We start from the raw sequence: 25,231 nt of genomic DNA on the forward strand, positions 1-25,231 counted from the left end.
TGTTTGTTTATTGTGTAGATCTAAGTCCTTCAAGTATAAGGTAAATCTTCACCATAAAGCTCTCTTCAAATTTAATATTGTTACTGTCGTCCATTTATTTGAAAAGCATGAATCATTTATTAGTATTTAAAAGAAACTGAGAATTACTCTATTAGTATAGAAGGGAATCATACAAAAGTTCAAATGATGACAAGGAACACTGAGTGGCAGTACAGATCCAAACTATTAATACTCGTTATTCATTTTTTGTTAACTTTCTGTTTTTATTAAATTTGTGAAACTTGATTGTTTTCCCCTAATGTTAATGTCAGACCAAACTTTTTGATCAACCAATACTTTGAAGACATTCATCACTTACAGTTTATACAGCACTTTTTCTACATTTTGTAGAAAGTGTTGTATTCACAAACATTAGTACTTCAGCAAAGTATTGCAACATATGCCATAAAAAAGAACTTAATGTTGGAAAAGATACAATTTTACAGTTGTGAAGATGTACTTGGACATTTTTTCTGGGATATAACCAGTTTTTTTTCTCCCTTATTATTTACTTTTGACTATCATAATCAAATTCAAAAATTGTTTGGCACTTCATATCACAAACATGTACTATATCTAAATTTAATTTTAAAGAGCATGTTTAAATTCAAAAGCATTGCAGACATTCCTTCATTTCCAATCTAGACTGTTTGCAAGACACATGTTGTTGAATCATTTGCTTACATTGGGACAAGTTCGTAAAAGATAAATAAAGGTTTAAATATATGTACATGCGAACATGCAAAAGGTCGGTAAGTTTTAAAGGCATGCTCCTGGAAGCATGTCACAATAGCTTGCTTTTAGCAAATTGTATGTTTCTGGTCATGATAAATTTTTGTTATATTTTAACTTGTAATGTTTAAATGTTTAGTTTAAATGTGGTAATTACATAAGGTAGTACTAACTTTGTATTACATGACCACAACTACTAAATTACACATCAATTTAATAAGTGTTAAAGTGTTAAATATTTGACAAAGTTGATACTTTTGCAACAAACAAATTAAAATCAGTATATTAAAGAATAATTGGTCTAGCCATAGATTCAAAAAATGTCTTCTTTAAAATTAAATTTTTAAAATAAATCTTTATTAAACCCCAAACTGTACAAATGCTCTTTAATACGCAAACAATTCATCTGAAATACTTTAATTGAAATAATAGTCAATTATTATGAAGGTCTTTACAATGAAGCATCAACACTTCCTTTCTAACTAATAGGTACTTCACACACTTCAATGTAAACAGTTCATTGTCTTATTCAAGTATAGCTTATCATTCTTTATGCTCATTTTCGTTGTTCCAGGATCTTTATTTTAAGATGTTGTTGACTGTATGAAAGTTCATGACTTGCTTTCAATTAGATATTTTTTGATTCCTATTATTATGCATGCCCACAGACAAAAATGTTAGAGATGAATGGATATCTGCAAACATTTGGTGGGGATGCTGACAGTACTGGGTGCAACAACACTTTTTTCTTTAAAAAAGATATTTTTCTTTATATATGTATATTCTATACTAGAACTTTTCCCATTTTTTAATAAATCAATCAAGGTATAAAATTGCATACTTAGAAATATGCTAAAATTGTGTAACAAATTCCTTCAAATATATGTTATCAAGGTTTTTCAAGAACTGAAAGGTTACATATTATTTTGGTTTTGCCATAAAAGACCAATATCATTATAATAATCCTTATTACCCTTATAACAAAGTATATGAAAACATCAGACCAAAGGTAAGGTGAGTGCATGAGCATACACTTCCCTTTACTTGCTTGAATAAAATGAACTTTGCTATATCATGGTGTTAAAACCAAATGAAGGTACTACTATTGTTTCCATTTCATGCATGATTGATTACACACACAGTACCATTTTCTACCAAAGTTGGTTGTGTGCTGGATTACAAATCCAAGAACCCATCCCTTAGATCTGTCTATGACTATTTCCCCCACCCCTACCTCTGAATCAAGTAGGACAGTTGTCAGTTACTGTCAAAAGTATGAGCAATTAGTACTGGTTAACCAGCTGACACAGGAAAGTCAGTTGAAGGTTGATGTTAGTTGTCCTGGTAAACTTGAGATGATTAGCATATATGTAAACATAAGTAAGGCTTTGGGTCAGCTCCTGGTCATAAATTGATTCTCGATAACTGAGTATATTGGCTTTACTAAACAAAAAAAAGACTGAATTGTGTCCTGTTGCATCTCACTTTGTTTTTAACATCCTTGATGTTCAACTCAAAAGTGTGACCGTATAACAGGCAATTTGCTGTATTTAAGGCTTTTGTATTTGACATCGTCCAAGTGGATTGCAGTGGCACACAATCCTTTCCATATTTTTGTCTTTTTCGGGTTAGCTGTTTCACTCAGATTTTCACATTTAATGACATTATCATTACGACAGCAGGCCCGAATGAATAAATTCGAATATTTCATTGGCTGATTCGAGACAAATGCCTCAGAACTTTGGCCACATCACTTCGTCAGTATACATCTTAAAGGATGTAACACTGTCCAGTGTAATCATTTTCGCACTAACTCTGCATATTCATAAGACACACAGGCACACATTTTAGCCCAGTAAAAATTACGCGTAAAAGTTTTCTAAACAAATTGCATGACCAGTACTCGGTCACTTAATCTTTAGGGGAACACAGTTTGGACCATCGATAACGCTGATAACACAGTATTGCTTTCAAGATGAGAAAACTAATACTACCGAAATAGTAAAGTGCCATGATTAGAGGGAAATGTTTTCATTATCGTTCTCGATCAGCCCGTATGGAAATCGTTCATGAAAACCTAAAAAGGCTACCGAAATGTGTCAGTTTGCTATAAAGAAAAGAGTTTGACTTGCATTTTCCATTAAAAATTATTTTGCTAAGATGCTCAATACGCAAGAAGCAATGAGATTTTTAATGATCCACGTCATGCGAAAATGGATCTGATGCCATTTCTGATCAGGAGATACCTATTGAGACGAAGAAACCGTGCGTGTCTTTTATAGCGGCCAGCGTTGCTCCTTACAAGACTGGCATCAGCGACGCCGGCCGAAACATGATACTAGTACGATTTCCGCATGACGCGACCCAAAAGTGTGATTTGAATGTGTCGAAAGAAAACTGCGTGTATATTAAATATTAAAATATAATATATTTTGATTGTGGATACATTAATATATATATCACAGTCACTTTCATCAGCCGGCAAAATTCACCATCATTATCAACACCAGTAATGAACGTGAAAGCACCCCACCACAACCGTGTTCATTATCATCATCAGGACCATCGTCCTCGCCATCAAGATTGGATTGTCATAATAATCGTAACCGTCATCATAACATTATCATGTTATCACAAGTGTCACAATATATAAACACAGTATATAAACATCCTTATGAAAGTATTAATCACACGTTTAAAGGGGCCTTTTCACAGATTTTGGCATTTTTTAACTTATTCATTAAATGCTTTATATTGATAAATGTAAACAATGGATCGTAAAAGCTCCAGTAAAAAATCAAGAATAAAATTTAAAAAAGGAAAAGAACATTGCCCGGAGCAGGTTTCGAACCAGTGACCCCTGGAGTCCTGCCAGAGTCCTGAAGTAAAAACGCTTTAGCCTACTGAGCTATTCCGCCGAGTACACATACTTGACGTATTTTATACCGTATATAAGCAATCTTCGTAGTTTCACAAAATTTAACGACAAAAACAGAACTCTCCAAATTATTCAATCGTTTCGCGTTGCAACGCTTTATAATTTTTAGGTTTTAAAATCGTCAAAAGATGCATATAATGGCTATATTAGACCATGGTAAATGTTCAGTATTACTGTTTCCTCACAAATATCATAACTAAAACGAAAATTTGCGAATCTGAAACAAATTTTTTCAATTTTGTCAATTTACCAAAGCGTGAAAAGATCCCTTTAAAAGCAATCTTTTTGCAGAACAGCACTTACGGGCGGGAGATACCGATGGCGTCACGCCAAGATCCTCAGCGAGATTGCAGCCAGCCTTGATGATGCACGAAAGAAGAAGCCACCCATGCAGACAATGCCAATTTCGTAAGCGAGGGAGGATCAACAGCAAACAACAACAGGTCTACAGATTCAGGTACCTTAGCTTCAGCGAGAGACTTTGAACTTATGGTAGATCTGAAGCTGAAGCTGAGATTCCCACTAGACGTCGCCACAACCACTCATTGTTCTGACGTGTTGTTGCTGTCAAGAGGAACGAAGAAGCTAGTGCTTCTGGAACTGACACGAAAAAAAAATGAGACTAAATACCAGCCGCTATTTGATGAGTGCCAACAATTAACAAGGATGGAAGACCTGTCTGGAAGTACATGTACTTGACTTGGCTGGAATGGCAAGGAGACGGCGCGGTAGCACATGTCTTCACGCACGCAAAATGAGCCTCAAAATGTATATGGCAGATGAGAGAACACCAGTTGACAGCTAATCAGACTCTGGTCGAGATTTGATCACCCTCGGCCGGAGCACCTCTGGAAGATGTCGTGCACAGCGCCGAAACATCTCATAAAGGAGGACTCTGCCTGAAGAGGAGACTTATGCATGGACCCCATCAATTGTTTATAGGTACTCGGTTACCTCGAATAAGATTGTTTATTTCCATATCAAAGCGAATGGAATATGTCCGATGATTGAAATATTAATATTATGGTGGCGACAAAAAGCCGCTGAATATACTAATGTCAATTATGACGGCGAATATATTAAATGATTATGGTGAATTGATGATTAAATTAATAATGATGATGGGGATTTTCATGATGATGATGTCTTATTATGACAAAGACGATAATGGTGACATCGACTATGATGATGATGCTCTCGAAATGAGGTAGCACCATGCACAACCCAAGTGCGTTTTGTTTCACACCATATATATGTATTCTTCAAAGCACGCTCTTTGGTTTTGAAGATGGAACTTGAGTTTACATCAAAAAGCGGTACTACGTACACACGAGCGAACAACTTTAGTGCCTCCAGCGCTTTGATTATTATAGCGGCCATTGATCTGGTCAGCGTATTTTTATCAAGCAATACATGTCAATCACATTCAGTTTATCAGGAATTTACCTGACGGCTGTGATATGACTTAAATATTGTAAAAAAAACTGCAAAAATCTATAAAGCAAACAACGCAACTGGCTTGTATTTCATCTGTGTTGCATAAGCTGTCCATTATATAACGAATGATTGCAAGATATCCACATCAAGCTAGCTCTGTACTTCGAGTTTTCAACTTTTGTTGGTTGAATAGAACACTTTATAATTATTTTATAAATCAAGGACACATAGTCAACACAAGCATCGTAAAAAGAAGTGTAGATTACGATTGTGTTTGTGGGCTGGTCTAACACTGCTAACAATCACAACATTTGAATGACAATCACAACATTTGGATGACGTTCTATTAGGTTTATACACCGTGTTCAGCTCTGTGTTTATATAATGTAACTAAAAGTTTAGTGATGACAGCGTCTGATGTAATTAAGCGTTAAATTGGTCAGACAGTGTTTTCAGTAGTAAACAATATATTAAAGTGTGTTCAAAATGTGTTCGATATATAAATTCTGTCGATGAAATCAACAGGTGTGAATTTCCTATTTGTATAAATGGATAGATGCGTACAGATGGACAACTTTGTCTTTTGAGTTCGTAGTTAAATTTGCTTGTTTATATAATTATATGGACATAATATGTGATTATATGTCGGACACGATTTGTATATAACACAATGACAAAAACAAAAAGTTGATTATAATAAGTATTTATTCTGTGTGCTATTTAATGAACAGTGAATTTTCATAAAAAAGATCTAGATTGTATATCAAGAACACCTTTATTTTATCAAGTCTATATCATGATATCATTTAATCATTGTATATCTGATTATTTTACAGATAAAACCTCATTTATTTTTAAGATAAAATGAATTTTAAGCCCATGTTGTAATTATGGGTGTGTTATGTTTTCGTGCAATAAAATTTTTCATGCTATCTAATCTGCATTTTGCATGATAAATGTGCATGTAAAACAAACAAGAACTTGAGTTCAGACATCAAGTGTGACAGACACACACACACACACAGGAGTAAATCAAATGTCTCTCAAACCACTCAAGTGGTGGGAGACATAATCTTTATGACCAGAATTTTTTAACAGTTTTTTTTAACAATCTATATATCAGTTTAAACTGCAAATAAAGTATTTCTTAAAAAAACACATTTTATAGCAAGATTGATGTCTTATTAAAACTTCATTAAAATACTTTTTTTAAATTAATTTTAATTAACATATTTTGATTTAGCAACTGAGCCAAGTGCTTGAGATATAGCAGGGCCCTCAATACATTTTATTGGAAGCGGGTAGCTTCCCTTATGAGGGGTAATTTTCGCAGTGTTTCGCTTTTGGGGGGATTTTTTTAACTTATCGGGGTACTCTCTCATTATTACATTTGTACATGTTTGCACTATATTCATTTCTTTTTTCATAATTTAGTATGTTTGACAAGATTAAATTGAAATAGAATTGAGTAATAATACTCAAGAGACACATGTTATTAAAAAAAAAAAAAATTTTTAATTTAATTTCAGGCGAAATTTTTCCCCCCAAAAGGGGAAAAAAGAATACTTTTGAGGTGGGGGACTGTAACCAAAATTTGGCCGCAGATTTGATAGATAGAGGGCCTTGTATAGCAACAATTTATTAGATTTAATTTGTATGCATGATATTAGACACAGGTGACTTATTCAAATTAACGTTTAATAAGACTGACGAAATTGATTGTCTCAAATAATTAGTTAGACAGCCTGGAATAACATATTGTATGCTCCATAGCCTGTTTTTAGCAACCATCCAAATGCTATAAATCATGTAAAAAATAGATGTTAAGCAAAACAACCTTGAAATAAGCTGTTATCTTACTTGGTATGGAACACTTAAAGGGATCTTTTCACGGTTTGGTAAATTGACAAAATTGGAAAGTTGTTTCAGATTCGCATATTTTCGGTTTATTTATGATATTTGTGAGGAAACAGTATTACTGAACATTTGCCATGGTCTAATATAGCCATTATATGCATCTTTTGAGGATTTAAAAACCTAAAAATTATAAAGCGTTGCAACGCGGAACGATAGAATAATTTGGAGAGTTCTGTTGTTGTCGTTTAAATTTGTGAAACTACAAAGATTGCTTATATAACGTATAAAATACACATCTTATGAATGCTTGGCAGGATAGCTCAGTTGGCTTATGCGTTTTTTACTTCAGGATTCCGGGGGTCACTGGTTCGAGCCCTGCTGCGGGCTTCTTTTTTTTCCTTTTTTAAATTTCATTTTTTATTTTTTACTGGAGCTTTTAAAATTTAATGTTTACATTTATCAATATAAAGCATTTAATGACAAACTTCAAAACATGCCAAAATCTGTGAAAAGGCCCCTTTAAGAGTGTATTATTATGTATTAGTTTTTCAGCAAGAGCTCTGCTCATGCCTATTTTTAATTTACTAACCCTGTAAGGCACAAGACAGGGTCAGTTAATAAGAAGAATTAAAAAAATATTTTTGTTATGAGCAGTGTCACGCCAAAAAATGTCACACTCATGCACAGTCTCAGAACACAAAACCTTGTGTGACTTAATAACAGAAAGTAAATGTGCCATTGGGCACAGTGGTCTGGAGCTTATCTTGCCCCATATGGCATTACATCCATTTTTGCATGACGCATCTCTACTCATATTCAATTAAACATTTGAAGTTAATCTCGAGAAAGAACTAGGCAAACACTGGACGTGACGGAACAACTGTCACATATATGCTCATAATCAGTAATCACTATTTAATATGGTAGTTATAAATCTGTTAAATCTGGAAAATGTTCAATGAAGAAAACAAAAAGTAAATATGTTTGTATATTATTTTCACTTTAAATCATCTCCAGATTTTGTTACAAATTATCAGTAACTATCATAACACATTTGTTTAATGTACATTTTCAGTTACTCGCACCATAAACCAGAACCATGAAGTGCCTAGCAGACGTGAGACTGCCCGTTTACATCCTAGTCATACTGTTTGGTATGGGTTCATGGATAGCCGTTAATGGATTGTGGGTAGAACTTCCATTGCTGGTGGATGGCGCTCCTGAAGGCTGGAACCTTCCCTCGTACATCATAATTATTATCCAAGCGGCAAATATTGGTCCTCTTCTATACACTTTAATAAATAAACTGGCTCCCAACAAGTTTCATGAAAAGCACGGGGCTTATATTGTGGTGATTTGTGGAGCGGCAGGCTGTTTGATGTTGGTTTTCCTATGGAAAAAAAACAGTTATATAGGAGGTGTGCAATACAGCACAGGGATGTTATGTTCTGTGCTCTTGTTATCCATGGCTGACTGCACCTCATCTGTTGTGTTTCTCCCATACATGTCCTTGTACAAGCGCGAGTACATCACGGCTTTATACATTGGTGAAGGACTCAGTGGGCTGCTTCCAAGCTTGGTCGCACTTGGACAGAGCGTCGGCAAGACTGTGTGCGTAAATGAAACTGTCAACCAAACCACTAATGAAACACAATTGCAGCCAAGATATTTACCGCCTCATTTTCCTGTTGAAGATTTCTTTTACTTCTTACTTGCCATGATGGTGATTTGTGGACTTGCCTTTACACTACTGCACTACTTGCCCTATTGCAAACAAGAACACGCATCCCCTGATGTAAGCATCTCCGCACACGTGAAATTCATCAATGCTGACAGCGTGTCCCTAGAACTGGATCGAAAAGCAGATCCTGAATGTGACATTTCCGTTGGTAAAGATGTGGTAAATGTGTCAACTAAATCTTTTCTTATTATGCTGTTCGAAGTTGGGATCATTAATGCCCTCACCAATGGGGTTCTATCATCTGTCTCCTCCTATGCCACGCTACCCTATGGCAATCAAGCATTCCATCTTGCCAACACACTGTCAATGATAGCAAACCCTCTTGCATGTGGTGTAGCTTTTTTCCTGCCCGTGATGTCCCAGCGGATCATCACCATGACAACACTGGGTGGTGTTTCTGTCGCCACCTACATTCTGGTGATTGCTAGCTACAGTCCTCAGCCTCCACTGTATGACCACACAGCAGGAGCAGCTCTTATTGTAAGTGTACTAAGTGATATGTGATGATATGTGATGTAAGTTTACAAGTCCTTAAAAAATTAATTTAATCATGAAACAATTAATTAGTCCTTTAAAGGGGCCTTTTCACAGATTTTGGCATTTACTAGAGCTTTTTAGATCCAATGTTTACATTTATCAATATAATGCATTTAATGACAAGCTTCAAAACATGTCAAAATCTGTTAAAAGGCCCATTAAAATACGACTACAAGGCTAATCCCATGAAATGCATTCATTTACAAATTTGCATCAGGAAAATATTCTTGTTAAAACCAGCAAATATACCACCATTAAATCTAGAGCTTCTTCTTTGTGAAGAATACCCCCACATGTCGCATTGACACAGAATATTGTGCATGTTGTCTTCACACAAAAAAGCTGACACCATGCTAAATGTTTAAAACGCACTTATTGACCCCATGACCTAGTTTTTGACCCGGCATGGCCCATGTTGAAACATGACCCACACATCATCAAGATACAACTTCTGACCAAGTGTGGTGAAGATCAGAAGAAAACTACTTGAATTAGAGAGCGGACACCATGCTCAATGTTTAAAATGCACTAAGTGACCCTGTGACCTACTTTTTGGCCCAGCATGACCCATGTTCGAACTTGTCCTAGAATCATCTAGATACAACATCTGACCAAGTGTGGTTAAGATTGGATGAAAACAACTTGAATTAGACAGCGGACACTTATTAAATACGGACTGACCGACAGACAGACAGACCGACAGACAAGTTCACTTCTCTATATACCCCCCCCTAAACTTTGTTTGTGGGGGTATAACTAACAGTCTATTGCAGGTGATCGCTACAGTGTTAGTGAGTGGCCTAATGTCGTTTTCCAAGGTCAGCATAGCGTCGGTGCTTCGCTCCAGAGGTCGTCGCGCACTGCTGTGGTGTGGCATTGTGACCCAGATTGGATCAGCACTTGGAGCCATACTCATGTTCATTATTGTCAATGTTCTTAAGTTGTTTCATTCCAAATACCCATGTACTTAGTCAGTTTTATCTGTTTCTATCCAAAAAAAACTATACTCAATAAACGTCCTTGTTTCTAGCTGCATTTTTGTATCCATTTATTTATAGAACATTCATGTACTGGTATCCACAATTTGAATGTGTACAGGTTATTTAAATACAATTTTGTTTCTTTTGCTATAGTTTTATTCATCCCAATGCATAATAAAGCGTTAAAAATTGCTGAGCAACAAGAGTTTGTTAATATATAATATTGGCATAAAGTGTCACTTGCAGTGATGCCAACACGTGTCGTCGTGTGACAGTAAGTTCATTAACAAATATATTGAATAAACAATGTGCAAATGTTATCCCAACACTTTTTTGAGACTTTAACTAAGAACATCAACCATATGAAGCAATAATACATAACAGTATGAGGCACACTCAGGAAAAACAGGGCATATTGCATGTGCATAAAAGAGTCGCGTTCTCAGCTCAGAAATCATTAGAACAAATGTTCTGACCAAGTTTCAGGAAGAATGGACTACCTTTTGACCTCAAGTGACCCAGTTTTAAGTTAGCCAAGATAAAATTGGGACAAATGTATTAACCTAGATTGGACGATAAATGTGGCAGCTAGAGTTCATATAGTAAATGTTGACAACAAACAATGGACAAAATGTGATCACAAACGCTAACCATGATCATGTTGTAGGCCATAAAAAATCCAACAAGGGACAAAATTAACACAAAACCAGGTTTTCAAAAAAAAAATAAGTCTGATAAAGGGAGACAACTATATGTGCAAAATGTGCATTGCTACTGATTGTTCATCACAGTTACCCCCCTTGTTTCAAAATTAATATATTTTTAGTCGTGGCGACCTTGACCTTGGAGATATCTACATAATTTTTTCGCGCGACACACCGCCCAATAATGGTGAACAAATGTGCCAAATGATTTTAAAATCTGACAATGAATGACATAGTTATGGCCAGGACAAGCTCATTTATGGCCATTTTTGACCTTCGAACTCAAAGTGTGACCTTGAAGATATCGACGTAATTCTTTTGCGCGACACACCATTTAATGATGGTGAACAAATGTGCCAAATTATTTTAAAATCTGACAACGACGTAGTTATGGCCCAGACAAGCTTGTTCCGCCCGCCCGCCAGCCAGCCCGCCCGCATTCACCAATCTAATAACCAGTTTTTTCCTTCGGAAAACCTGGTTAAAAATGGGCAGAGCGTCATTCCTGATAATCCTTTGTGGACAGAACAGCACACGATTATCTTTGACAATACTTTACACACATGCACTACCCTGGGTGTTTCAGAGAATGGCTAAATTGTTCTTCAGCTACACACACAAACTCTTGATGACTTTTCGATGCTGACTCTGAGGATTGAATGCAAAAATGCGATTACCAGCAGTACACATACGACTTGAGGAGAATCCCGAAATTGGCACATTTCTGAAAGAGATAATCAACACTAATAGGTTTGTAATCTAACATTTCAAACAAAAGTTGTCCTGCTTTTTGATTTCTAGGACCTTTCTGAAAGTGTTCTAATGGTGCGCCACAATAGCAATCTGTCATATGTTAGTGGGCCACTGCGTATTTATAGTGCTGAACAATTGTCGTCTTTTAGCAAACAAAAGACATATATTCAACTATTTTGTATGATACTTAAATTTACATATACAAATATTTTCGTTTTAAAAGGAAGAATAGCTTCCAGTCGTTTAACATTGTACTTGCTTTCCTTTTTTGAACTTTGCTACAAAGATATATTGCCCTTAACAATTGTTCACTGAAGAACAAGGAAGTTATATTACAGCTTACTCTGTCTATTGATGATATCTCTCAGCTTGGTACATCTTTAATTTGTTCGGAGTTCCCAGCATTGGTATTGTCTGCTTGATTACTGTTTTGGGCACTAACTTTGTTTAGAGTAAACCCCTTTTCTTTGTCATATTTGAACACGTACTTTGTAGGTGCATCTGTATAACCCATCATGCTCATAACTTGTTGACCTGAATGTACAAAAAAGGTTATGATCACTGGTCGGCTGAATGTAATAACTAGTTTAACTAACATTTTGTAAAGTTTTTTGGAGTACATGTTACCCAAACATTTAGAGCACTAACGTCATTATGTGCATTCAAAATAGTTCAGTCTTTAGCTTATGGTAACTGCTCATATCAAAATTATTAATTGTTTGAAATAGCTCTCAAAACAGAGCTTGGAAACAAAAATCAAATGTAGTATATAAACTATTAAAAGCGATAGTATATAAACTAATAAAAGCCTTAAAATACTTAACATGTTTATTATTTTAATAGAGTTTTTTAATTTGCTTGTCCTAAAAAAAAAAAATTGGCAATTACATTACTTTTACAATGGCTTTTGGTTAAATCGCATAATGGTGTAAAAATAATCTTCAAATATAAAAGGTATTTTGGTTTTGATTGCACTGAAAGGGACTCTATAGCAAACGGACCTTGACAATTTTTTCCAAAATGTAAGGATGAATTGTCTCACAGTTGTGTCTCACTTTTGAGGGAAAGGGTGCTTCATGTGAGAAATTTAAGAAAAACAAGAATATCAGTGAAACTGATGGATGCTCCCCAATGATGCGCTTTGTCAATCTTTGTGTTAATAACCACCTCAACAAGAAACCGTGGAGAGGGGTGATGCTCCCCAAAGTTTTTTTTGTCACAATATTGCACTATATATTCAGATAAAAGGAAACATCTTGAGGGCACAGTAGTTGGGGGGACAAGAATTTTTTTATATAAAATTTTAAAGGGCCATAACTCAGTGAAAAATCATCCAACCAGAACCTGCTGATAATATGCACATCTCCTCTTGGTAGTGAAGCTTCCCATAAAGTTTCATTGAATTCCGGTCATAAGTTGCTGAGAAATAGCCCAGACAAAAATTGTGCACGGACAGACACACGGACAGACAGACGAAGCGGCGACTATATGCTTCCCCCAAAATAAATTTTGGGGGAGCATAAAAAAATCAAATATTAGCCTCGGTGACCTTCACCTTGACCCCTGTGACCTTAAACCTCATCAAAAGGTAGAGGTCTATGCAAGGTTCCTACATGCAAAATATGAAAGAGATCGGTAAAGTATTGAAGGCGCTATGAGAAACTGTAAAAAAAAGTGTGACGGAAATCTATTATTAGCCTCGGTGACCTTGACTTTTAACCCAGTGACCTCAAACCTCATCAAAGGTAGAGGTCCATGCAAGGTACCTACCTGCCAAATATGAAAGAGATCGGTAAAGTATTGAAAGCGCTATGAGAAACTGTAACAAAAGTGTGACAGAAAATCTATTATTAGCCTCGGTGACCTTGACCCCAGTGACCTCAAACGTCATCAAAAGGTAGAGGTCCATGCAAGGTACTTACATGCCAAATATGAAAGAGATCGGTAAAGTATTGAAGGCGCTATGAGAAACTGTAACAAGAGGGCCCAAAGTCGCTCACCTGAGATAACAAGATATTATTGGGACAAATCTTCTGACAAAGTTTCATGAAGATCTGAAAGAAAATGTGGCCTCTAGAGTGTTAACAAGGTTTTACTATAGCCATATAAGGATAAATGCCCCACCCCTTGGAAGCCATGTTTTTCAAGCAACATAATTATTTTCGAACTCATCCAAGATATCATTGAGACCAATCTTCTGGCCAAATTTCATGAAGATTCAGGCTTTTTCCGCTCCATTTTGGGAATACGCCACACTGGAATTTTTGGAATTTCGCGTCGTGAAAACCCCCATTTTGGGAAAAAAATTATTCGCAAAATTGGCTCATTTGGGAAAAATTATTGCATGTAAATAGTGTTTCTTATATTTTCAAGAAGCCGTTAACTGGTAAATAACGACAATTTGATAACTTATTATAAAAATTTTACAAAGTATTATGAACATGTGAGATAAGTGCAGGTTTTTTAATCTGAATTCGGGGAAAAGGCCTGGCCTTTTTGAGGTGAAAAAAATCGTGCGAAGCGCCGGATTTTGACGAAAATAAGGAAAGTCTTAAATAATCATTAACATATTTTACAGTTTTTTAAACAAATTCAAGGCAACAGATAATTTAATTATGCAACACTTTCTATTTTCTACACTGGATCAGGTTAACTTATATATTTTAATTGGAATTGGGAAAAAAAAAATTCAATTGGGAAAAAAACAACCAGATTTGCATTGGGAATGGGGCCGAATTTCGGACCCGTGGCATAGGGCGGAAAAAGCCTGAGATTGGACAATAAATGTGGCCTCTAGAGTGTTAAAAGGCCTAAGCCATAAAAGCAAATAACGAAAAATGCCCCGCACCTGTTGGCCGTGTTTTTAAAGCAACCAAAACCATTTTCGAACTCATCTAAGATATCATTGGGGCAAATCTTCTGGCCAAGTTTATTGATGATCGGAAAATAAATGTGACCTCTAGAGTATAACAAGGTTTTACTATAGCCATATAAGGAAAAATGCCCCGCCCCCGTGGTGGTCATGTTTTTCAACCAACCGGCATCATTTTTGAACTCGTCCAAGATATAATTGGGATGAATCTTCTGACCGAGTTTCATGAAGATCGGACTATAAATGTGGCCTCTAGAGTGTTAACAAGATTTAACTATAGCCATACAAGGAAAAATGCCCCAACCCTTGGCAGCCATGTTTTTGCAAGCAAACGTAACCATTTTCGAACTCATCCAAGATATCAATAAGACAAATCATCTGACCAAATTTCATGAAGATTGGACCAAAAATGTGACTTCTAGAGTGTTCACATGTTTTCACTATATACATATAGAGAAAACTGCCCCGCCCCCTGGCGGCCATGTTTTTTCACCGATCTGGACCATTTTCGAAATTGTCCGAGATATCAATGAAACCAATGTTTTGACCAAGTTTCATGATGATTGGGCAAAAATTGTGAGTTCTAGAGTGTTCACAAGGTTTCTCTATAGCCATATATGGAATACTGCCCCGCCCCCTGGTGGCCATGTTTTTCAACGGACCGGAACCATTTTTTAACTCAACCAACATATCATTTAGACAAACATTTTGACAAAGTTGCATGAAGATTGGGCATCAAATGTGACTTCTACAGTGTTCACAAGGTTTTTCTTTTTTTTACCTTAGGTGACCTAGTTTTTGACCCAGCATGACCCAGTTTCGAACTCAGTTGAGGTATCAATGGGACAAATGTTCTGACCAAGTTTCATGTTCTGACCAAGTTTCATGAAGATTGGACAATAAATGTGGCCTCTGGAGTGTTCACAAGGCAAATGTTGACAGCGCTACAAGCACACCGCACGACGGACAAAAGGCAATCACAAAAAAAGTTTGACAGAAAATCTATTATAAGCCTCGGTGACCTTGACCCCAGTGATCTTAAACGTCATCAAAAGGTAGAGGTCCATGCAAGGTACCTACATGCCAAATATGAAAGAGATCTGTAAAGTATTGAAGGCGCTATGAGAACTGTAACAAATGTGTGGCCGAAAATCTATTATTATTAGCCTTGGTGACCTTGACCTTGAACCCAGTGACCTCAAACCTCATCAAAAGGTAGAGGTCTTTGCTAGGTACCAACATGCCAAATATGTAAGAGATCGGTAAAATAGTGAAGGGGCTATGAGAAACTGTAACAAAAGTGTGACGTACGGAAGTATGGAAGGACAAACTGGCAACTATACATGTGTGCTCCGCCAAAATTTTATTTTGGGGAGCATAAAAAACAAATGATGGTTTTGTTGATATCATTTTGATCTGCTTATATTCAATTCTGTTAGAAATATTAATCATATAGTGTAATACAAATGCTAAATAACATAAGGCTCAAACTTGTTTGAAGAAAACAGCTGGGAACATAAACAAAATGCAAGTGTCAACATTTATTCAATTTTTCCAAATAAAGTTAGAAAACATTTAACTTTTATTATGTATAATCTGCCAGAGTGATGGCCCCAAATAAGCCCTTAAGAAATCACTGTCTAATGTTGTGTCAGTGGGACACACATCCATAAAGCAGGAATGTACCTGCCGAGATCTGGATGTCTAGAATTGATTGGTGCTTGAAAAGTACTTGTAGTAATAAAGATTTGACTGCTTTATCATTATCATCATATACTGTGCTCCTTCTAGAATTGGCACCGGTGGCTTTTAGCAGTGCCAAATTTGCAATGTAGAGACCCATAGGCAGTGAAGCTTTTGGGGCCCTGGCTCCTTAATGGCCAGGTGCCTACTAGAACACCAGGTATACGGACCATACGGCCCAGACTATACAGCCCATATTAGCGAACCATACGGCCCAGGTCGGCGGACCATATGGCCCAGATTATCGGACCATACGGCCCACATGTTTCTTTACGTCATGTACATTATTCTAAAACACGAATATACTACAATACTGTGCTACCATTGTACCATGAATGTGTTAAAAATAAATAAAACGGGAAATGAAACATTTGTGTCATATTTTTGCAATAGTTATAATTACTCTCAGATTTTAAATTCATTTTAATGTTGTCATCAACTATTCATTTAAGCAGTACGCATCACGCAAACATGCACTTTAATGGACAGAATATATTTTAATAAAGTTGTAAATTAATACTTATTAAATTTTAAACATGCCGCGTGGTGAAACCGGTAATAAAAATTTAAAACATAATTATTAAATTTAATACATGCCGCGTGATGAAAACGGTTATAAAAATTTAAAACATAATTATTAAATTTAATACATGCCGCATGGTGAAAAAGGTAATAAAAAATTATAACATAATTATTTAATTAAATACATGCCGCGTGGTGAAAACGGTAACAAAAATGTATAACATAATTATTAAATGCACATGTGTATATTAACAAATATATGCAAACAATACATGCTGTATCAATGCATGTTTAGACAACACATTTTTATTCCTATTTAATGAAGTTGAGCAGTCATAGTATATATTATAATTGCAATAGGGGTATGACACTCGAATAAGTGACTCGTACGTATGTATATTGGATACGCCTTATTTATGGCACCTACTGATTGATCTTATCTATTACAGTAATTGATAATATACTCTAATTGATTAACACGTCTGTAAGTGCCAATTAAAGGTAAAGTGTGATAATCGTTATAATTGTAGACAACAATGGCTTATGTTTGCACATCTGGTGCGCTTTTTATAACATAAATATTGATTGATGGTGATAATTACACTAATGCTAATAGAGTGAGCACGTCTTTACTTACTAATTAAAGGTAAAGTGTGACAATCGTTATTATTGAAGACAATATAAATATCAAGTATGGACATGGTCTTAATATATTCGAAAAAAATGCCTGTGCCTCCATGTTTATTTTGCTTAAGGAGAATTTACTCCAACTCAAGAGCGGTCACTTATGACAAGTGCCAATGGTGGCATCATATCCGATGTGGAAACACCGGGATATCGGAGTAGGTATTATGATTGGTCTCAGTACAGCGTATGAAAGTAGGGATCGAGTTTATGAGTTGCTACGGAAGTGCTTCGCGCTCCCTCTTCTGCCACCAGCTGACATCTGTCCCACGTTAGGTAAACTCAAGGAGAAAGGCCAAAGTGAACAACTAGCCCCCTTCGACTATGTTGAAAACAGGTGGCTGACGAACAACGTATGGGCGGTTGAAAACTGGTCAGTGTACGGAAGATCAGTGAGGACCAACAACGACGTAGAAGGCTGGCACAACCGCCTTAACCGCAGGGCGAAGAACGGAAATGTCTCATTCTACCTGCTAATCACCCTGCTGTTTGACGAAGCTAAAGAGGTGCCTATGCAGTGCAAGCTCATCAAGGAAAAGAAATTACAGCGTCATCAGAGTAGGCAAACGCGTGCCACCCAAGGGCGTTTGTGCGTGGCTTGGGACCGCTACGGGAAAAAAGAGATTAGTACAAGTGAGCTTCTGACTGAGTGCTGTAGACTGTATGGACCTGTGTAAATGTGTACGTGTGTTTGTTTGTTTGCTAGTGTGAACGATTGAGTGAAAATGTATATATCTGTTTGTATATTGGTTGTATATAATAAATATTTGTTCTTATACATTGTGTGTGATCAAACTTTGTTCTCGTACATTCGTTTGCTTACATCTCACAAAACTGCTATAAATGTTGTTTTTTTTATTTGTTGTACATATATATGTAATTGTTTAGAAGTGTTCTATATATATGTGCCTGAAATTGATGTGTATTTTGGATGTCGATATTATAACAAACAATAAAGGAATTTACAAAGGTATCCATATTTGTGTCCTTACACGATGAAATAATATAAAACATGCTTGAATGAACATGAAATACTACAATTTCAATATTTTCTTAAACTTATTCATACAATATTGAAGGAACACGAAAAAATTATTAATTAAGACATGGTCGGTATGCTTAGCAAATCTGGGTCGTATGGTCCGCAAATCTGGGCCGTATAGTCCGCAAAACTGGGCCATATAGTCCGATAATCCTTACACGATGAAATAATATAAAACATGCTTGAATGAACATGAACTACTTCAATTTTAATATTTTCTTAAATTTATTCATACAATATTGAAGGAACACGAAATAATTATTAATTAAGACATGGTCCGTATGCTTCGCAAATCTGGGCCGTATGGTCCGCAAATCTGGGCACTATAATCCGATAATCTGGGCCATACGGTCTGAGAATCTGGGCCGTATGGTCCATGGTCCGTATGGTCCCTAATCCGAACACCAGTGCTCAGTGGATTTCATTGGTTTGAATTTACATAAAAGTGTCAAAAGGGCATTCTTTTGTGTCTCCGGTTGTATTATTCTTAAGAATATCATCAATACAGCATGTGTAAAATACCCGGTACATATTTAAATATACATACAGTTTTATTTACGACATTGTGTCTATTAATACAACTAATTTCACTGTAAAAAAAATCATAACATTAAAATTTAATTTGCTGTTTAATTATTTGATCTAATACAAAAAGACGTGATTGGGGTCCACATAGGCATGGTTGGATCTTTGAGGGGTGTTTCGCCTTGCTGTATATGTTCAGCTGGTGTATTGCTAGAGCCTATGAATAGGATCTTGCTTTTCACTTGTCTCACCTGATGATTTATTATCAAATTCTGGATCTTTTTCTCTCGTATTTCTTTGCATGAACTTGTAGATCAAATAGCCTATGCCGTTCCATGCAATAAAAAACTTAAGGAATTGTCCATATACTCTGTATTTTGACCTAAAACTCGTAGGATCGGAAAATCTGTACCTTCTGAACAATTTCAATGTTAGTTTCATTTTGTTTACAACCTTGACGTTCAAGATATGAAACGAATTCTTCCATTGGTCAATCGTTGCTAAAACGACCAATCATATCAAACGGAACAAACTATTTCGATCTCAATCACTAAAACACAAGACTGTGCGTCTGAGTGAAACGCCGGGAAGATGACTACTTTCCTAAAATTATCACCAAATTCGCAACTAGAAGAGGATAAACTGCATCTTGTACCTGCAGACATTCAGTACAATGGGCAAGCTAATGTAAACTCCTACTTTGCCACAACTATCAGACAAACTGAGGATAGTAAGTTGTAATACAATGTTATTTTGCGACTATTGCAGACGAATCAGACATTTTATGCGTTTGTTTTTCGTTGTTTTCGCCGTTTTTAACAGTATTTCAGACATATCCAGCGCTCATGCTGCTGCCAGATATTGTTGCCAATGGCGATCATTTAGTCGAACTGGCTATTATCTCTTAAAATTGTCTAGAAAAAAATCGCGATTATTTTATCCCCCTACACCAAAAATAACTTTGCCTCTACAAGTTTTCCGGCGAATGCAAAACGAATGTAAATCGGACCATTAAGCAGGAAAAATCGATAATGAGATTACCTGTGTAAACACTTGACCCTGTGTATTGGCATACATGCATCAATAATTACTTCTTGCGAAATGGTGGCCTAGAGCGTTTTTCTCAATCAGTGTCCAACAGAAGTGATATATTTCAGGAAAAAACTTCTTTAATCTCCCAGTGCTTAACCAATCATCGTTAACTGTTAGATTTTCGTTATAATTTCGCCAATTATTCGCCTAGAGGCCACATTTATTTTTTGATCATCAGAAGATTTTTCACAATGATATCTAGGACCAGTTCGAAAATGTTTTTGGCTCGTTGAAAAGCATGTTTATAATGCACAGATGGCCAACACGCTTTGCCTGTTGATACCAAAAAGTCACTTGACAAATGGCAAACTACATGCTAATATAATATTAAATTTGTTTCGTTTTTTGCTTAGTAACATTTAAAATTACACTTTTGCCTTTGTATATGTAAATAACTTAGAACCAAACATGTGCATGCTCCTTGTCCTAATTTGTAGTGGCACTGCCTTTGAAAGCAATGATTGATTAATAAACTTTTTTATTAGGGTGATGGGTCCTTCAATGATTATGCCCCAAAGTTGAACAATATGTTGTCCCCCTTTCATTTGTATGCGCCAGACCTTTAAAGATATGTTTGGCCTTTTGTGTGTCCCTTTTCATTTCTCCATGTTTATGTAAATATAAATTCACCCAACAAGTTTTACTTTGCTATTGACAATTTTATAAAGAAACAAATAGTATTTATTTGTATTAACAACAAATTATTTCTAGTAAAGAACCAATCACATGGAATGGAATGATTTAATGAAAATAAATACAAATAATTAAGTATTAACAATGTACAAGGTTTACAATCTGACAATTTTTTATGAAAACAGTCATCCTAAGCCCCTTTCAGGCTCCCTGGTTACTTTTTAGTATTAAATCTTTACTAACGATTCTTTAGCTCTATTCAAAGAACGCTGGTTGACAATGGTATTTTCTCACAGCTCCATACACCCCAAGAATCAAATCAACATGGGAAAGTTTTGTTACACATTTAGAAGCTGTGTATCTTAACTAAAGTGAAAATAGTAATACATTTATTTCTGTTTTATAAACACTTTCCACTTCCTATTATTTGTAATTGCCTGCACATCTTACTGTATTTTAGAAATGACATCTAGTTTGAGAGGAAGACCTCTGCAGGGAGCAAAATTTGAAGTGCCATCAGGATATACTGGTATATATTGGACAACAATTGTATTTATATTTTAAGTTATATTTTTGTTTGAAAGCAGTGATGGTTACTGCAATAATCTTTTGAAACCGCGAAGACAGAAGTAAAAAAAAAATTAACCCAGATTTTATTTTGATGTCTGATGCTTAGACTTAACTTTTTTTACAGGAATCTTTCTGACTGAATCTCGCAGACCAGTTGTCGAGGGTGATGACAGAGAACTCACTGGCAGACAGACATTTAAGGTGTGTACAATCACATGGATGTCAGTACCAATTGTACCTTCTAAAACTAGAGGAACGCAAGTCACAAATTATTGCTGTTGCTAACTCGCTGTGTCTACTGCATAACAGTGTCGAGTCTATTGAAGTTTTCTGTACACAAAGTGCCAGAATACATTAAATATATAAGCAATGCACTGGGAAAACTGGGCTTATAATAGGCTTATCTGGGATCATACTTTACCCACGTGCGTTTAATGGAACTTAAATGGAAGACATTCCAAGGTAAATATATAAATGTTAATTAAAGTAAGTTAAATACATTTATTAACAGTATGTGCTTGTTTACAGGTTTTTTTCCTACATCTGCCACTATGTGATTAAATATTTCTCCCAAAAAAAGGTTTCCACAAAATGTTTTTTCCCTTTTTTTGCCTAAACTGCATGTTAAGATGCCCTTTTTGAGTGTACTGCACCATGCCATTTTGCCCTCTTGTGAAAAACACTATAACATGTTATTAAATTAAGTTTTGACTTGTTTTTTTAAATTAATTTTACATTAACAAAACTGTCGTAAGTTTTTTTCGGTATTTAGGACAAATGTCTTGACAAAATGACCATTTAGGACACCTGTTCTGAGGAAAGTGGGACCAAATTGAAACACCGATTACCAGTAAACCCAGATTTCTAGAGCACCAACTATATATTTCCAGAGCCAAGCAAAAGCGCCTAAACAACAAAATGACTTCAAATTTGATATTACTATAAGTAACAAGGGCTGTTTGTAAAACATGCATGCCCCCCATATGGGCTGTCAGTTATAGTGGCAGCCATTGTGTGAATAAGTTTTTTGTCACTGTGACCTTGACCTTTGACCTAGTGACCTGAAAATCAATAGGGGTCATCTGCCAGTAATGATCAATGTAACTATGATCCTAGGCCTAATTATTCTTGAGTTATCATCAGGAAACCATTTTACTGTTTTGAGTCAATGTGAAATCGACCTTTGACCTAGTGACCTGAAAATTAATAGGGGTCATCTGCCAGTCATGATCAATGTACCTATGAAGTTTCATGATCCTAGGCCTAAGCATTTTTGAGTAATCATTCAGAAACCATTTTACTATTTTGAGCCACTGTGACCTTGACCTTTGACCTAGTGACCTGAAAATCAATAGGGGTCATCTGTCAGTCATGATCAATGTACCTTTGAAGTTTCATGATCCTAGGCTTAAGCATTCTTGAGTTATCATCTGGAAACCATTTAACTGTTTCGATTCACTGTGACCTTGACCTTTGACCTAGTGACCTGAAAATCAATAGGGGTCATCTACGAGTCATGATTAATGTACCTATGAAGTTTCATGATCCTAGGCGTAAGCATTTTTGAGTTATCATCCGGAAACCATTTTACTATTTCGAGTCACTGTGACCTTGACCTTTGACCTAGTGACCTGAAAATCAATAGGGGTCATCTGCCAGTCATGATCAATGTACCTATGAAGTTTCATGATCCTAGGCCTAAGCGTTCTTGAGTTATCATCCGGAAACCATCTGGTGGACGGACCGACGGATGGACCGACCGACCAACATGTGCAAAACAATATACCCCCTCTTCTTCGAAGGGGGCATAATAATAACATGTTTCTACCCTTCTATCTATGTTATTGGTACTATCTTTAAGGGTTTCACATATTGGAACCTGGACAGAAGTCCTGGAGATGGGGATGCCATCAAACAAGCCATGAACTGGATAGGGATTGCAAAAATTGTAAGTCATGGTTAACCATGTGACAAACAGTAAATATTGTCCACCCTCTGACATAGTATACTGATGTTTTCCTTATTTGTAAATGGATGCATTTGCATGCACTAGATATTTATAAAAAGAATCAGGAAATGTCGGTTCATCTCCATATGCTGTGTAACCACAAAGCAAACAGCTTCAGATCAAAGTGTTGTATACAAGTTATGAAACTTACTTCTATGAAATGCTTGTACGATAATAAGATGACATCTATTTATTTTAATATTCATTAACATTTTTTATAAGTTTGAGTGTTATTATTGGTGATCTAAAGAGTCACGATCAATACATGCATATAAAATTAACTCAATAGTGGATACATCTATGAAAATGCATGGAAACAAAAACTAACAAACTATGTGCTGTTATCATAGTTAGCAATATGATGTTATAATTATGCCCCCCTTCAAAGAAGAGGGGGTATATTGCTTTGCTCATGTCGGTCCGTCGGTCTGTCGGTCCGTCCACCAGGTGGTTGTCAGACAATAACTCAAGAACGCTTGGGCCTAGGATCATGAAACTTCATAGGTACATTGATCATGACTCGCAGATGACCCCTAATGATTTTGAGGTCACTAGGTCAAAGGTCAAGGTCACGGTGACCAGAAATAGTAAAATGGTTTTTGAATGATTACTCAAGAACGCATACGCCTAGGATCATGAAACTTCATGGGTAGATTGATCATGACTTGCAGATGACCCCTATTGATTTTGAGGTCACTAGGTCAAAGGTCAAGGTCACGGTGACCCGAAATAGTAAAATAGTTTCCGGATGATAAGTCAAGAACTCATATGCCTAGGATCATGAAACTTCATGGGTAGATTGATCATGATTTGCAGATGACCCCTATTGATTTTGAGGTCACGAGGTCAAAGGTCAAGGTGACCCGAAATAGTAAAATGGTTTTCGGATGATAACTCAAGAACGCATACGCCTAGGATCATGAAACTTCATAGGTAGATTGATCATGACTTGCAGATGACCCCTATTGATTTTGAGGTCACAAGGTCAAAGGTCAAGGTCACCCGAAATAGTAAAATGATTTTCAGATGATAACTCAAGAACGCTTTTGCCTAGGAACATGAAACTTCATAGGTACATTGATCGTGACTCGCAAATGACCCCTATTGATTTTCAGGTCACTAGGTCAAAGGTCAAGGTCACAGTGACAAAAATCGTATTCACACAATGGCTGCCACTACAACGGACAGCCCATATGGGGGGCATGCATGTTTTACAAACAGCCCTTGTTTCCTTTAAGTTTCAGTTGTACAAAGTAGAGTTGTTTGGGTTTTCATTGTTTGGTCATATCTGTTATATTTTGGGTTTTCATTGTTTGGTCATGTCTGTTCTATTTGAGGCTTTTGTATTTTCAGCTCCATTCACCTTTAAGTGCAGAGGAGGGCAGTCAATCAAGTCTCAAGTCAGAAGTATCAATGTGAACATTCAGAAATATTTTTAGCTAAATATTCTGCAGCTTGTTGTTGACAGTGTTTATAATCTTCGCAACTGGATCACAGTACAGCCTAAAGTATTTCTGTCTTAACGCTGTAAACAATGTATTTAGTTTTTTTGCAATAAATATAACACCTTAAAAGATTTGTCTAATTGAATAGTCTTTATTCCTATTATGCTTTGAATATGCTGTCCTATTTTTTAGTCTCTTCTTGGTTCGCTCGATTATAAAGATCCAAAAGGCTTCATAAATTATTGTTATTGTTATCATATTGACAATCAATTTTTCTTCTGGGTTGAATAATGTTAATCAGTGCCTACCTTTACCATCATATACTGTACTCAAGCACTTCATTAGGTAATGTACAATTGTCCACACAACTTCATTCA

The 25,231-nt window shown here is 36.0% G+C and overlaps 2 protein-coding genes and 1 long non-coding RNA gene across 6 annotated transcripts; 2 read left to right on the forward strand and 1 right to left on the reverse strand.

The window, feature by feature from the left end:
• Positions 1–5,264: 5,264 nt before the first annotated feature.
• LOC127871840 (solute carrier family 52, riboflavin transporter, member 3-B-like) lies at positions 5,265–10,455 on the forward strand. Of its 3 annotated transcripts, none has more exons than XM_052415087.1 (3): positions 5,265–5,496; positions 8,079–9,224; positions 10,055–10,455. In XM_052415087.1, exons 2-3 carry the CDS (start codon positions 8,103–8,105, stop codon positions 10,250–10,252), a joined length of 1,320 nt encoding a protein of 439 aa, XP_052271047.1. In that variant the 5' UTR covers positions 5,265–5,496; positions 8,079–8,102; the 3' UTR covers positions 10,253–10,455. The 3 variants fall into 3 exon arrangements, with proteins under 3 accessions (XP_052271047.1, XP_052271046.1, XP_052271045.1); XM_052415086.1 differs by lacking the exon at positions 5,265–5,496 and adding an exon at positions 5,503–5,733; XM_052415085.1 differs by lacking the exon at positions 5,265–5,496 and adding an exon at positions 5,503–5,671.
• Positions 10,421–19,588, reverse strand: LOC127871873 (uncharacterized). Its single transcript, XR_008045588.1, has 3 exons — positions 19,358–19,588; positions 12,062–12,252; positions 10,421–11,689 (listed from the first exon to the last, which is right to left on the reverse strand). It is a non-coding gene; the product is annotated as an uncharacterized LOC127871873 (long non-coding RNA).
• A 57-nt stretch (positions 19,589–19,645) lies between these two features.
• Positions 19,646–24,983, forward strand: LOC127871868 (ribonuclease H2 subunit C-like). Of its 2 annotated transcripts, XM_052415130.1 has the most exons (5): positions 19,648–19,836; positions 21,292–21,360; positions 21,526–21,602; positions 23,263–23,349; positions 24,763–24,983. In XM_052415130.1, the coding sequence occupies exons 1-5, from the start codon at positions 19,698–19,700 to the stop codon at positions 24,826–24,828; spliced, it is 438 nt and encodes a 145-aa protein (XP_052271090.1). In that variant the 5' UTR covers positions 19,648–19,697; the 3' UTR covers positions 24,829–24,983. The 2 variants fall into 2 exon arrangements, with proteins under 2 accessions (XP_052271092.1, XP_052271090.1); XM_052415132.1 differs by lacking the exon at positions 23,263–23,349 and having other exon boundaries at positions 19,646–19,836.
• The last annotated feature ends 248 nt before the right edge of the window (positions 24,984–25,231 follow it).

This window comes from Dreissena polymorpha, chromosome 3 (genome assembly GCF_020536995.1).
Source record: "Dreissena polymorpha isolate Duluth1 chromosome 3, UMN_Dpol_1.0, whole genome shotgun sequence".
In the NCBI taxonomy this organism is placed as follows: domain Eukaryota; kingdom Metazoa; phylum Mollusca; class Bivalvia; order Myida; family Dreissenidae; genus Dreissena; species Dreissena polymorpha.